Raw genomic sequence first — 13846 nt, forward strand, 5'->3', positions numbered from 1 at the left:
CAAATCAACTAATGTTTCTATGAGGTTATGTCGACAGATGCCCAAGTTTATTGTATGATGTCTATGATCTATTTATTTCGACCATCACTTACCGCTAAAGTCATTCTATAGAAAAATGGCGGAAGCAAAGTTGTACACCTAATATATATATATATATATCGATATTCTTTTTTTTTGTAAATATGTTCACTTCAGTTTGCAATCCCATTTTATCTAGAAAAATCTGATATATTATCTGCAGGTTGAAGTGCTATTAGATTTTTCAGAGATATGAAAAATCGTTTCTTAAAACGTTATCTTTCTAAATTTAGTTCCAAGATACACACACATAATACTATTATTTTAATTCCAAATAGAAAAAAATACAGTCTCTCCTAATTCATGACAATATAATTGTATACAATATACACAATATCTCCATAATAATTCGATATACATAATTCTTCACAATATCTCTATAATAATCCGATATAATTCTTCAGAATTAGTACATAATTAGTGCGAAACACACTCATCTTTTATCTTTAATCGCAAAAAAATTACAATATAAACATAGATATTTTGTATATGCTACTAATTCGATAGAAATCTTCGATCAAAAGGAAGATACATTAAATTATCATCCGGCTCCACGAAAAAGACTAAAGTTATGTTTCAAGTAACGTTATCGCACATACATGCATATTGGAGTTGTATCGTTAACACTGCGGTTAAGAGAAAGAGGCAAAGAGTGGGGCCAACGATTTCCGAGCATATCTGACGTCTAACAACGCGACAGCAGTCCATTTCGTATCGGAATGAACGGAGATAATACCGCCATTACGGATGTCTCGATAATTGATTCCGTCGGTAGTTTGTTTGCCAGCGAGTGCTTGACAAGTGGTTTGCTACCACAAAATCTATTCTTTTCAATAAAAAAACGACCGTTGCGTGGATTTTGAAATATATACAGGAAATATTACATTATATTTACGATACCTTTGTTATAAAATACGCAGTGCGGTTTGCAGTAGTGATGTAGATACAGTGAAAATACTGTGCGATATGGTAGTGTTATTCGCGTATTACAGGAATCTATACTTGTGTTCGAATTAAATACGGGAATATTATACAAAAAGAAATATCGTGAATTGTATCAATTCTCTGCTTTTTCATTCCTTTCCTCATTTTGTTAATTCTTGCGAATGAGTGCTCTCCACGATTCCACCTCCAAGTGTGTCGTCCTTCGACAGTCGTATGGCGTCATCGCTGAAGCCAGTATCTGTCTGACTAGTCTGACAGTGTCGTAGGATCAACGAAGATAACTGATAGTGACCAGTTGAATCGAGTCTTGTTTGGATTATATGTATTTTGTTCCTGCGGATCAGTGCATTTTTCAACAGCAGGTGGAGTCAACGAACTGGTGGAGTCGAAAACTGTCGGGACTGTCGGGGACCAGTTTGAATGAAGTTTTCCTTTCCGAGAAAACATTTTCGATGGTGACGACATCATGTCATCATAGATTGTTGGTGGAGTGTTGGCAAAGTGACCGCCGCCAGCACAAAAGATGATTTGTGCGAGGTAATCTTGAGTATGAGTCAGTCAATCCTTAATTTAGCGCATAATGCGGATTATTGCCGATCGGCTACACTGATTTGGGATTTTCAGTTGGGATTTTCCTCGGGATTTTCTGATCAAGCTTGCTATTTTACCGAGTTTAATAAAATAATTACAAATAAAATAAGATTCCTTATATTAAAACAATTAACAAATTACAAATGGGCCTTTACGAATAGACGCTGTAATAATTACGCGTTTATTTCGATTGATCTAAAACAATCCTTTATAAATAATATATTTGTCATTCACGTCGTATTTATAGAGAATTGTTTTAGATCAATCGAAATAAATGCGTAATTATTACAGCGCCGATTCTTAAAGGCTCATATTTATAATTTGTTAATTGTTTTAATAAAATACTTTAGATTATGTGTTTCTACTTCCATTCACAATGAACTTTGTTTCTACAGTTAATGTATAATTTCTCAAAAAATCTCATGAAATTATTAGGTTTGTTTCTTTTTAGCTAAATTTTTTGCATGATTTATCTTTTTTCTTTTTTTTTAATATGGAAAGAAAAAGAAAGATAAATCATGTAAAAAGTTCAGCTAAAAAAACAAACCTATTATCTGTTATAATCAAACATTAAATAATTTTACCTGAGCAAGAGTTACCATGTTAATTAGATTCATTGCCATTGTGATATAGATAAGCAATTAATCAACCAGATTTGAACATAATTTATATCTGTAATAAAATATATTTTAAACGACGAAGATATGATATTACGACGTTTAGTCCACGTTCCTTCAGCGTGCTACTATAATCGATGTTCATAATTTGCTTATAAAGTAATCAATTCGTTATAGATGTTTTGTACGCTTCGTCGTTTTTTAATTTCTTTGTCCTTCGCTTTTGTTATACATATTTTATCTGAAATACATCTCATTATGATTAGCGTGAATTTCCATCATCTGTAGAAACAGAGTTAAAAAAATATATTATTAATATTTATGGGATATAATATAATTTTATTGAAACATTTACGTATTAATCGCGCTGACGTATTTTTTAAATTAGAACAAAAAATTCAATGCCAAAACATATTGACGTACATTACGGTGACTATATATATCCGCATTCAAAAAAAACACTCTCGTGATGACACCATGACTCATCAGAATATGATATCTCATACATTCCAGCAATATTACAAGCTTCTGTGTTGTATGAGATTATAAAGAATTTATTTATATTTATTTTACTAAATTCGGAATGAAAATATTTAATGTAGATACACATCTAATCGATTTACGATTAAATATTCATAAAATTAAAATTTATAAGTGCGATTTCTACTTCGTATGCATATATAATATTGGATCCTTGTTTCATTAACAACCAACAAAGTTTAAATAAATTTATCAAACACTAGATTTTCTTTTTAATCTGTTTATTTAAGTTTCTTATCAATACTGTTCTTATCAACAATTGTACTTTGATTTGCGAAGATTCGATCTAATTTTGTTTATTCTCCACTTAATCGCGTTATCGTTTTATAATTTACATAATTTTCTTGCTTGAAATATTTTATTGCTGTGTAAAACAAGGACTTAGCAGTGACACATCCGGTGATGTTGATTAGAAATAAATTATTACATTCTTCAACGATTTTATTCAATCATATTAATTGCCAGTTTTGACATTAGTCAATTTTAAGCATAATTCAAATTATTCTGTTTTTCTTTCAAATTTTATAAGAACTAGAAAACACAATATTTTCAATTAAATAAAATTACAAAATCTGACGAGAAATTTTGAGTTTGAATGTTTTGAACGTGGATAACTAAGATGAATTATTTTTAAGATAAAAATCCTTTTCGCAAACTGTTAAAAAATCCTACGTTAACATAAAGTCATATTTTTTCTGTGTTCTATCTCAATCTTTTTCTTATCCGAGAAAAGAGAAAAATCAAACAGCACATTTATATTCTAGTACAGAAGTGAAAGGATCATAACGACTTGACAAATTTATCTAAAGATCTTATAGTTATTTCTCATAAGCATTCTGCTGCATGTGGCATTTTAAAACATATTCGATGTAAAGAAAAGATGAATTTTCCGCGTAGCGCATTGGTATGGTGACATTGGTACAACAGCAGCAGCCAACGTTCGACGATCATCAGTGTCAAAAAGATCAGGACCACGTGAACGGTGGTGCTGTTGTGTCTGCCGAGAATCACGCAATCGACAAGTTACACGGCGAAGCTGCGCACTCGGCGAGAGAAACCGCGGTCGTCGCTCCGGGCAATGGTAGTGTTGGAGATTCCTCTACGCAGTGCAGTGACGTAGACGACGATGAGGAAGAGGAGACGGACGTCGAAGAAGGCGGCAGTTGGATCACAAATCTGCCGGTATCTTCGACTATCGTCCAACAACATCAAGCAGTTGCCACTACAAATGGCGATGTCGTCCTACCGAATGCCGATCCGTCGAATTTTGGTGACGTTTGCGTGAAAAATTCAACGAATGTGCATCTAGGTAACAAGACCTTCTACAAGGGTCCTGTTACCATAAAGCAATTCGTTTACACGAATCCCACTCCCATCCAGGATGCGAGTAAACTCGACGCCAATTGCGCCTCCGACGTTAACATCTCGGATTTGTCGAATAAGGACAATAGAGCCGCCAACGGACCTATTTTTCCGCAAAATACTGAATTAGCTAAGGGTAATAATTAATTAGATTGTTTAGATTCGTTGTTTTTAATTTATTTTATCATCTTTTCTTTTCTCAATCGTCTTTCCTTTCCGGAGTATAGATAAATAAATTGAAATCGTTAGATAATTAAAAAAGATAAGTTTTGTTTTTAGATTTAAAATAACAGAATAATTTTATGAATTTTAAGAAATTATGCGATTTTCGCACACAATAAATTGAATTACAATGTAAATATGTTTTAAATACTTTTTGATATCATTGCAACAAGAACTCTAGTAATAAATATTTAAATAATATTAAATCGAAAAAATCAATATCGCCTTAAAAATGTTAAAAGTGTAAAAATTTATATATCAATATAGAACTTAACACATAATTATTTGTGAACTGATTTTAGTAATACATCGATGAACTTCAAACATTGTAAGATAACGGTTGTAGAAACGTAAATTCAATTGGACATTCTTAGTGTACTCATGCATATTAAAATCGTTACACACAAATTAATGTAAAGATGTGTCTAATATAAATGTAAAAACAGGTTAAACTGTGAAGTTCTTAATACATTTTAATATGTTATTAAATAAAATATTTGTTTTATATACGATTAATTTATAGATAAAAAAACTAATTTAATTCTTAATGTATATTATAATAAAGTTTAGTTTATTTTTAAAGATCCAATAAACATTGCTCGTGTTTTTTTAATTACTAATTTTTGCTTAGTAATCTCGAGCTAGATATTTTACATATTTTAATTTATTTGCATTTTACTTTTATACTGATTAGATTAAATTAGTGTACAATGGTTTTAATATGCATCAGTGCGCACTAAATGCATCCAATCGAATTCGCTATTATTTTATTGTTAGAGATGTTATTTACTATTGACGTGATCGATATAGCTTCATCTGATAAACTCAAAGACGAATATCAAATTAAATTCTCTTTTTATATGTAAATATTTTAAAATATTTTAAAATGTGTCAATAGTTATTTAAAATAATGTATACATATAAATATTGCATATACATATAAATAAAGATAAAAATTGTATATATTTTCATTACCGATTAGATGAATCTGATAAAAATTGATGATATATGATGTCATATATCTTCGATTCTTATCATATATCTATCTCAAAATAATTTCGATAGTTTCTTTGAAGAAGTATAATAATCAATCAAGCTACAACAATTTAAAAACCATTTTAATGATATAACAAATATCATTAATTCTTTTGATTAATGATTTTAACTGTCACAACTATGTCAGAATATAAGCGAGTTTCAATATTGTTAATATTATATTAAAATATTATTGAAATTTGTTTTTATACTTTTAATTATTACAAGAATTAAAGTTTTACATAACTGTGAATAGAGTAACAGAAGAGTGGCATCAAACAAGATATAAAACACGAAAGATTTAATACAATTATACACCTCTCGCTAAACACGCGCTTTTCAGCGTAATGATCATATAATTTTATTCAACACTACTACGTAACTCATAAATTTATTCTAATAATCGTTCTAAATAATACAGTACTTTATAATTATATATTCTAGTGACGCAATGGCTTTGGACGTGGAGATGTGCGGCTTTATCATGCATTCTAGCTTTAATACTTCTAACTACTATAGTGGTTACATCTGTATATTTCATTCATCACCCGGACGCACCGGTCTTCCCGGAAATTCCAGATTCATCAGTCGAGGGTAATTTCATCTGGAAATTTTGCAAGCACATAAGACAAATATTATTTTAGCGTGATTACAAAATTTAAATCTGCGTTCCATATTATTCTAATCTGTAAAAAGTGTGTCTGTGTTTTGTATGAATCGCATATTAAAATATTTTGCATTTCCATATATTTGCATAGTAATGTTCTAGATTTCATTGCAAAAACTGGCGTAATTGTCTGATTAAAGATTGTTATATTTAATATCAAATTAAAGAATTTTTAATTAATGTGTCTGCATCTTAAATGATATATTTATTTTCCTAATTTTCAGGTGTAATAGTAACTTCAGTACGCTTTGTCGAGAGAAATGAATGGGGTGCGCAGCCGCCCTCGGATCCCCTTAGAAAAATGAAGCTGCCAGTACCATATGTAATTATTAGTCACACCGCAACGGAGTTCTGTAGCACGCAATCAGAGTGTACATTTCACGTGAGATTTGCTCAGACTTTTCATATAGAATCCAGAAAGTGGTCAGATATCGCCTACAATTTTCTTGTCGGAGGCGACGGTCTTGCATACGTTGGTAGAAGCTGGGACTATGTTGGTGCTCATGCCTTCAATTTCAATAACAAGAGTATCGGTATTTCCTTTATTGGTACATTCAATTCGATTGTACCACCGAAAATGCAATTACACGCTGCGCAAAAAATCATAGAGATCGGTGTCAAAGCCGGGAAAATTTCACCAGACTATAAACTGTTAGGTCACCGACAAGTGTCAAAAACTTTGAGTCCAGGAGATGCTTTATATAATGAAATTAAAAAGTGGCCTCATTGGTCACCTCAGCCTTAATTCGAATGTTTGGAAGTTTAAATCGTGAATAAAATACAATTTTTGAAAATATTTACATTATTTTTTTAAATATGTAGTTATGCATTTGTCTATTTTTTCAACTAAACTTTTTACATCATTCAATTTTTTTTATGAAAAGAAAAACATGAATCGTGCAAGAGCTGAAAAGAATAGATCATAATAATTCCGAGTTTAGATAACAGTTGACTGAAAATATTTACGAGCCTACTACTTACACTGTCACAAACTGCTCCAAAAGTAAATCTTTTTGAAATGACACAATTCAGTCTTTATAGATTTGTAATATAAATAAGTTCAATTATTAGAATGTGAACCAATTAATGAAAGAAAAGAAATGTATATATATACTGAAGATACAAAAAACATTATACTGATCAAACTTCATAACAAAATTAACACATTGATGATTAAATAAATTTGTTAACATTAAAAATCATTTTAGAAATATATGTACAGATATTAAATAAAATACAGAAAATATTACAATAAAAGAATTGAAAAGTAGTCCATTTTCAATTATCTAGTAAAGAAGAAACATATTGGAATATTCCAACAATATTGCAACATTGTAATATTACTGGAATGTTAGATATTACTTAGAATATTCCAGAATATGTTTCTTGCTTACTTGCGTACATACTTACATATTGATTGATCATTAATGTGTGAAACACTAGATTATTCAATTCATTTGTTAATATAAAGAAATAAAGATGCCAATAGGTTTGTTTTCTGTTTCTGCATTAGTTGCATTAATTCAAAAAGTGTGCATACACGAAAGCGTTTTTTGTTCTCAAAATGGCATCAGCAACGCTGTTTTTTGTTCTAGTGCAACAGAATTCAGTGCACGAGTTCACTGAACTAGCTGCAAGCTCTGGAGTGCAAGTATTAATGTATGTATGAGTACAGTTTAGGCACAGAATAAAAACAGACTTGTACAAATAGTGCGACAGTTTACGAGTAATAAAACGATAAAAATATATAAATAATAGTAAAGTCTACATACAAAAATATTTTGTGCCACCATTATCTTCAATGAAGAAATTCTTAATGGTGGAATTTCATTAATACTTTCATTTTCATCATGCAAATTTCTAATATTTTCATGTAAATAATATGGGACGCCATTTTTATCTTGCAGAACGTTTTTTATTCGTCAATTCTGAATTATACTAGTTCAGTTCAGTTTTAATGCAGTCCTCGTGCAAGAATAGAAAGCAAATCTAATGTGACAATTACTATATATATATATATATATTTTATAGTATGCCAAATTTAACAATCACATGTTAAAAATTCACTTGAATCTTCAAAAACATCTTGTATATATCTTAAAAAAATATATTGTATAATAACGAGTCTCTAATTTTTTTAAATAAAGAATTATGTATATGTGTCCTGCTTTTGCTCATCTTTTTTTCCACTCTTTTTTTCCAGCATTATTTTATTTTTATTTGTTCCGCATTACTAATTTATTGTAATAACCCTTGTAGAAAAGTACTACTGAGCACTAGAAGTATTTTGAGCAGTGATGGGTAAGATACTCTTAAAATTTATCTAGATACAGATATCAGACACTTTGAAAGTATTTTCAGATACATTTAAGATACTCTTAAATTAATTTTATTGTAATATGTAAAAAAATGTATTAGTTATTAATCGTTCATTTATTCATTTTTGTTACATTTATATAGATATCCAGCAAACGAGAATGGAGTGAAATGAATTGAAATGGATTCAGATCTTCAGAAATATTGATTCACGAATGTTAAAATGAATGTTTTTCAAAAATTCTAAATGCATTTTTATTCATTTATAGGAATTGCATACCTCTACGCTTTTCTAAAAATACCTTTTTCTATGTACGACACATACATTGTGAATACGTTCAAAATTTTGAATAGGAAATGCAGTTTTTCAATCTAATTGCATCCAATTGAATCCAATTGAATCCAATTAAATCGAAAAAAAATATTCGCTATTTAAAATACGCATTCGGATAGAAAAAAATTTCAATCTATTTTAATCCATTCTCGTTTGCTGGGTAATTGAATAAACTAATTATCATAAAACAATTTAGGATAAGAATTATAAGACGATATTATTACATCATAATTTTACAAATTAAAAATGCTTCAAGCATTGTGTGTTTCCAGCTTAACTATACATGCGTTAGAAATTTCATAATCTAAGATCTGGCTGCATTCAGCAGAAAAAGCAACTGTGTAACTGTAAAATTCTTTAATATGATTGGTTTTTATCTCTATTAAAGAATTTTACAACAGTTGCAAATTTGCTTTTTCTATTGAACGCAACCAGTGTGTAGAAGCCATAACGCATAGTGCATAAGAGAATCAAACCAACCAGAATCCTATCTTTCCTTTTATTTCACGAAAAGAGAACTTTTTGAAGAACTCAAGTGGATTGTAGCAACCGTAGCCAAGAACATAATAGGCCTGTTTTTTTTAGTAGAACTTTCACGTTTTTTTTTTCTTCCTTTTTTCTTCAGGAAAAAAGAAGAAAAGAAAGATAAACTGGTGCAAAAGTTTAGCTTAAAAGAACAGGCTTAGTGTAAATATATATAAAAGTGAAAAGCATTGCGTATAATTGCGATAGCATACTGAAAACAACCAATCATATGTATGCTTAAATGCACTTTTCTGGGTATCATAGCGTTGGAATATTGGAACAGCCAATCAAAATTGCTAAAAATTATGCCCAAATCACTCTTCTACTGCAGCGTATTTACGGGAACGCTTCATCTTATATATTTACATCATGGCATGGAATGAGTGTACATATATTCATCGATTACAATATACTTTTTTTTAATGGATTTTGAAATGTAGTCTGCTCACCGAGCGATTCTTACTTATGAATCCGTAAATAAAAACCAATCACTCGCTAAGTAGATTGGCTTTCGAAAATCATAGAAAAAAAAATCTGTTACAAACTTTTAGTCGGTATATATCAGTTGTCCACATCGCTAATTGGCTAATTTAAAATAATGTAATCTCATTGGTGAAACAATGAAAAATTACTAGGAATCGGTAAGTTGCGTGTGCAATTGAACTGTGCAAGTGCGCCACTTCCGCCAATAACATTAAAATGGATTATGACTAAAAATTTGACCAAAATGCGAGAGACGAAGGCTGGTTTCTTGGTTCCGATTGGTCGCGCGCTCTGTAAGGCCGAAATCAGACTACACATTGAAAAATGAGATTGAAAGATTGAAGTTTGACCAATCAGAACAAAAAGGAGCTAAAATTTTTTGTTCTCATTGGTAAAATTTCAATCTTTAATCTTCAATCTCAATCTTCAATGCATAATCGCTGTCCTCAAATTTGGACACTTTCGTATGCAGATTACGTATATACGATATACAGCTATTTCATTTATGCGTTTTTGTCATAGAGTGCTTTCCATTCTTCTTGACATTCAGAGAATGACAAAGGTAGAACGACATTTGTGTCGACTTGTCATCAAATGGAAAGCACCCAAATTTTTCAAGCCTGATGATTGGCTATAGGATAGAGAGATTCAAGGATCTTTTTGGTTTGCACATATTTGTCGTACGACAAATGATATCGATGCAATAGTCGATTAGCTTTCATTACGTGTCATCGTTTCCGGTTTCCCGTATAAAATCGAAAGATCGCGAGTTTTGCTCGCGCGTCGCTTTCTCCACGTTTTCCCGCGAAGCCACGCACGTGTTTTTCGAGGCGTAGCCGCACCGGCGATCAAAATCATTCGGGAAGGGGGGACGAGACGCGAGGAAACAATTTCGAAAGGCATTTTTTTTCCTTTCAAGAGAATACGGGAAAAATATTTATAGGTTTCCGGTTTTTCTTTACGTACGAAATTACGTGAAAGAGCGAAGATTAATAGTGAACAGCCATGCGGCGAGTATCGACGCGTGCGGTATGTGTGCGTAAACGGCGCGTCGATTGCGCATTTCGAAGATGGCCATTTTGGCGGGTGACGTGTTGCGTGCGCGCTGCCGAGCGGCCATAACACGTATTCGCGGCGTGAACGACGTGCACGTCACTCCGTCATTATGAGAGGTCCGCCGTTATGTGTACGCGACCGTCATGGACACCTAAGACCAAATCAACGTCATGGAATGTCGAGGAAACTTGATCGACGAACGTACCGGTTAGACCGTGGACTCACAATCGCATACGATTGCTAGGACACGCTAGAAGGGCGAGGGAGAGGGGGCAAGGCACTATGGGAGCAATTTGCGACAGGCGCATGCGCAGATCAGTTTACAGTTGGAGCTTGAAAGAAAATGGCGTCAGCTAAGTTTCTGGAGGAAGCTCTGAGCACGGATGTCGATGAATCCGCAGTGAACGCGATAGTGGGCTCCCTCGAGACGCAGCTTGTGACGTCCACGCCGACCGTCGCCGGCCATCAAGCGAGTTCCGCATCGGTCAGCCAGCAGAATCACCAGGTGAACAGCGCTATTTCCAACGGGGGCACCATCACCGCGGTACAGCCACAGAAACATGGGGTTTCGAACGGCGGCGGTGCGACTACCGTGAATAGTCTAATGACTCAGGAGGTCACCAAGTCGATTACTACCAGCACTCTGCTGCCTGTGAACGTGGTTACCTCGAACACAGTGGCGCCACAGGTCATCACCACGCAGCAACAGCAGCCGCCGCCGCAGGTACAGCCACAGCAGCAACAGCAGCAGCAGCACACACAACCGCCAGGAATATCTCCTGCTACTTATATCAATCAAGTGACGACTAATCAGGTGTCCAGTAATCAGACTACACATATACCAAGTTTGACCAAGACGCACGAACCAGTGAAGCTCATCTATCCCACAGTCGGACAAGTTATTGCCACTACGGGGGTGGCAAATGCTAATAATAAGCTCTCCTTTCCCGCTCAAACTGTCGGGCAGTTAGCAAACGGTACTTTAGGTATAACGTCGCAAGCAGTGCTGCAGACTACAGCGAACGTTGTTACTAATGTTGGCTCTGTGAGCCAGGCGGGGAACCAAACAGTGACCGCAGTGAATAAGCCAACAGGGGCAGCTTTAGTGATTAAGACAAGTGTAGCGCCTGGCATGGTTTCTGTTCCAATGTCTGTACCAGTCTCTGTGGCTGGCAATGCAGTCAGCACAGCATTGCAGGCTAAGGGTGGGGTTACTTCGACGATAGTACCCAGTAATGTTCAAATCCTTAATGTAAATACAATGCGTCCTGCAACGCCGGTAGCGGGACAGCAAGCTAATAAACAAGTTACACCAAGAGTGGTGATTGGACAACATCAATTGGTTGGAGCTAGAGCTGGAGGTCCAGGGGTAAAACGTTCCATTTAGCATTTGTTACGATAAATGATAAAATTTCTTTTCTCTTTAATTTACACACCTGTATAATATGTATATTGGAAAAGTATATTGGAATTTAGCTTGATAATTTTATCTGTGTATTTGGATTTCTATATCTACATGAAATATATTTTTGTTAAATTAATTTTGAGTTGTATTTAAAATTTTTTAAATATATAGAATTTTAATGTTTATATTGCTTTTCTTCTATTATTAATATTTACTTATTATTATTAATATTATATATATATATATATTATTAATATTTACTATTATTAATATTTAATTTATATAATTAATTGTTCAAAAAATAACTTTATTTATTTATTTATAATAGAAGATAAACTATAAGAAAATATTCTGATAATATAATTAATGATTATTATCTTCAATTTTTAGATAACGTTACAGGCACTTCACAGCCTTCAAGCTGGTGCTCAAGGTCATCTGTTATTAAAAACAGAAAATGGACAGTATCAGTTACTAAGGGTGGGTCCAGCTCCAACTGCGGGTACTCCCACTGGTACTGCTGTTACACCGAATAGTATAACTGGCAATGCAGTAGTTGCTGCACCATCTCCAGGCACTACGTACCGCCTAACTTCAGTGCCGACTGTAAGTAGGCTGAATACTCAGTTCACTGGCCCACCACTCGCCACCCTAAGAAAATCTGTTCAGGTGACGCACTTTTATACCTCTTACAAGACTCGTTGTAGTGCTACTGTAGATATTTATTAGTTTGTGATTTTGTTTTCTGTGGAATGATGTTATCAGTAAGCCAATATATTTTATGTTTACTGTTTGTCCACATTAAATTTAATTACGACATAAAACTTTTACTATTGGTTTATTTATTGATTGTTTGCAAACATTTTGTGCATTATATACTTAAAAGGCATAGTATAATTTTTATAAATATTCTACATGCAAATTTTTTTCTGAATGCAAAAGTTTTATGAGCAATTTTGTTATTGTCATCTTTAGTATCTATTTTTGTCTATATTCCACATTTCATTGTAAAAATTTAACATAATTAATAACATCTCAATATTAGCTTATTTTTTGGGATGCATTTCTCTGGTAGTATGTCTAAGTTTTATGAAGTAAATGCGTTAAAGTTCAATGTCTATCCAATTTAATTGCATGAATTATTGGTTAAAGGTGTTACGTAGAAATTGCTATGTTAGATGAAAGATAAATTATTTTAAGAAAGAATATAATTGAGGATATCTATATATATTTTTTATATTTACCCTTTATTCTATATTTTTATACATATATTTTTTTAAATTTTATTTTTCTTCCTAATGTTATAGTACAAGCATGTGATTTTCAAAATTTTTATGAATCTATTTTTCATAAGCCTATTTTCTAATTGGTATTGAGAAATAACAGTAAAACAAACAATTTTTTTTCATCTATCTTTGTCTATCTCTTTACTATTATATTATATATTGAATAATGATGGTATATAATAGTATAATTTGATTAAAAAAATTGGCATATTGCACAATTACTTTCAAAAAGATTTTTATACATATTCTTACATAGGTAATTGAAATTAGATAAAACTTGATATAATATTCTGTGAATTATTAAAGTAAAACAAATCAATGATAATTAGTTTATTTCAATAATAAATTTTAATAATATAGTCTACTACATAATTAAAAAATTAA

At 32.3% G+C, this 13846-nt stretch overlaps 2 protein-coding genes across 2 annotated transcripts in view; both read left to right on the plus strand.

The window, feature by feature from the left end:
* The first annotated feature begins 3677 nt into the window (after positions 1–3677).
* LOC105619353 (peptidoglycan-recognition protein LC-like) lies at positions 3678–6802 on the plus strand. Its single transcript, XM_012200872.1, has 3 exons — positions 3678–4269; positions 5835–5984; positions 6282–6802. Exons 1-3 carry the CDS (start codon positions 3678–3680, stop codon positions 6800–6802), a joined length of 1263 nt encoding a protein of 420 aa, XP_012056262.1.
* A 4312-nt stretch (positions 6803–11114) lies between these two features.
* Positions 11115–13846, plus strand: part of LOC105619354 (transcription initiation factor TFIID subunit 4) — an 11228-nt gene continuing 8496 nt past the window's right edge. The window contains exons 1-2 of the mRNA XM_012200873.1: positions 11115–12140; positions 12567–12845. Coding sequence (XP_012056263.1) covers positions 11115–12140; positions 12567–12845 — 1305 coding nt within the window. The remainder of the gene's footprint in view (positions 12141–12566; positions 12846–13846) is intronic.

The sequence above is a fragment of the Atta cephalotes genome, assembly GCF_000143395.1.
Source record: "Atta cephalotes unplaced genomic scaffold scaffold00021, whole genome shotgun sequence".
NCBI lineage: Eukaryota > Metazoa > Arthropoda > Insecta > Hymenoptera > Formicidae > Atta > Atta cephalotes.

Excerpts from the sequence above, each read along its gene's own strand:
- LOC105619353 (XM_012200872.1), top strand. The coding sequence starts at position 3,678 with ATGGTGACATTGGTACAACAGCAGCAGCCAACGTTCGACGATCATCAG. Across the intron at positions 4,270-5,834 it reads AAATACTGAATTAGCTAAGG|TGACGCAATGGCTTTGGACG; the intron begins GTAATAATTAAT and ends TATATATTCTAG. Across the intron at positions 5,985-6,281 it reads TCCAGATTCATCAGTCGAGG|GTGTAATAGTAACTTCAGTA; the intron begins GTAATTTCATCT and ends CCTAATTTTCAG.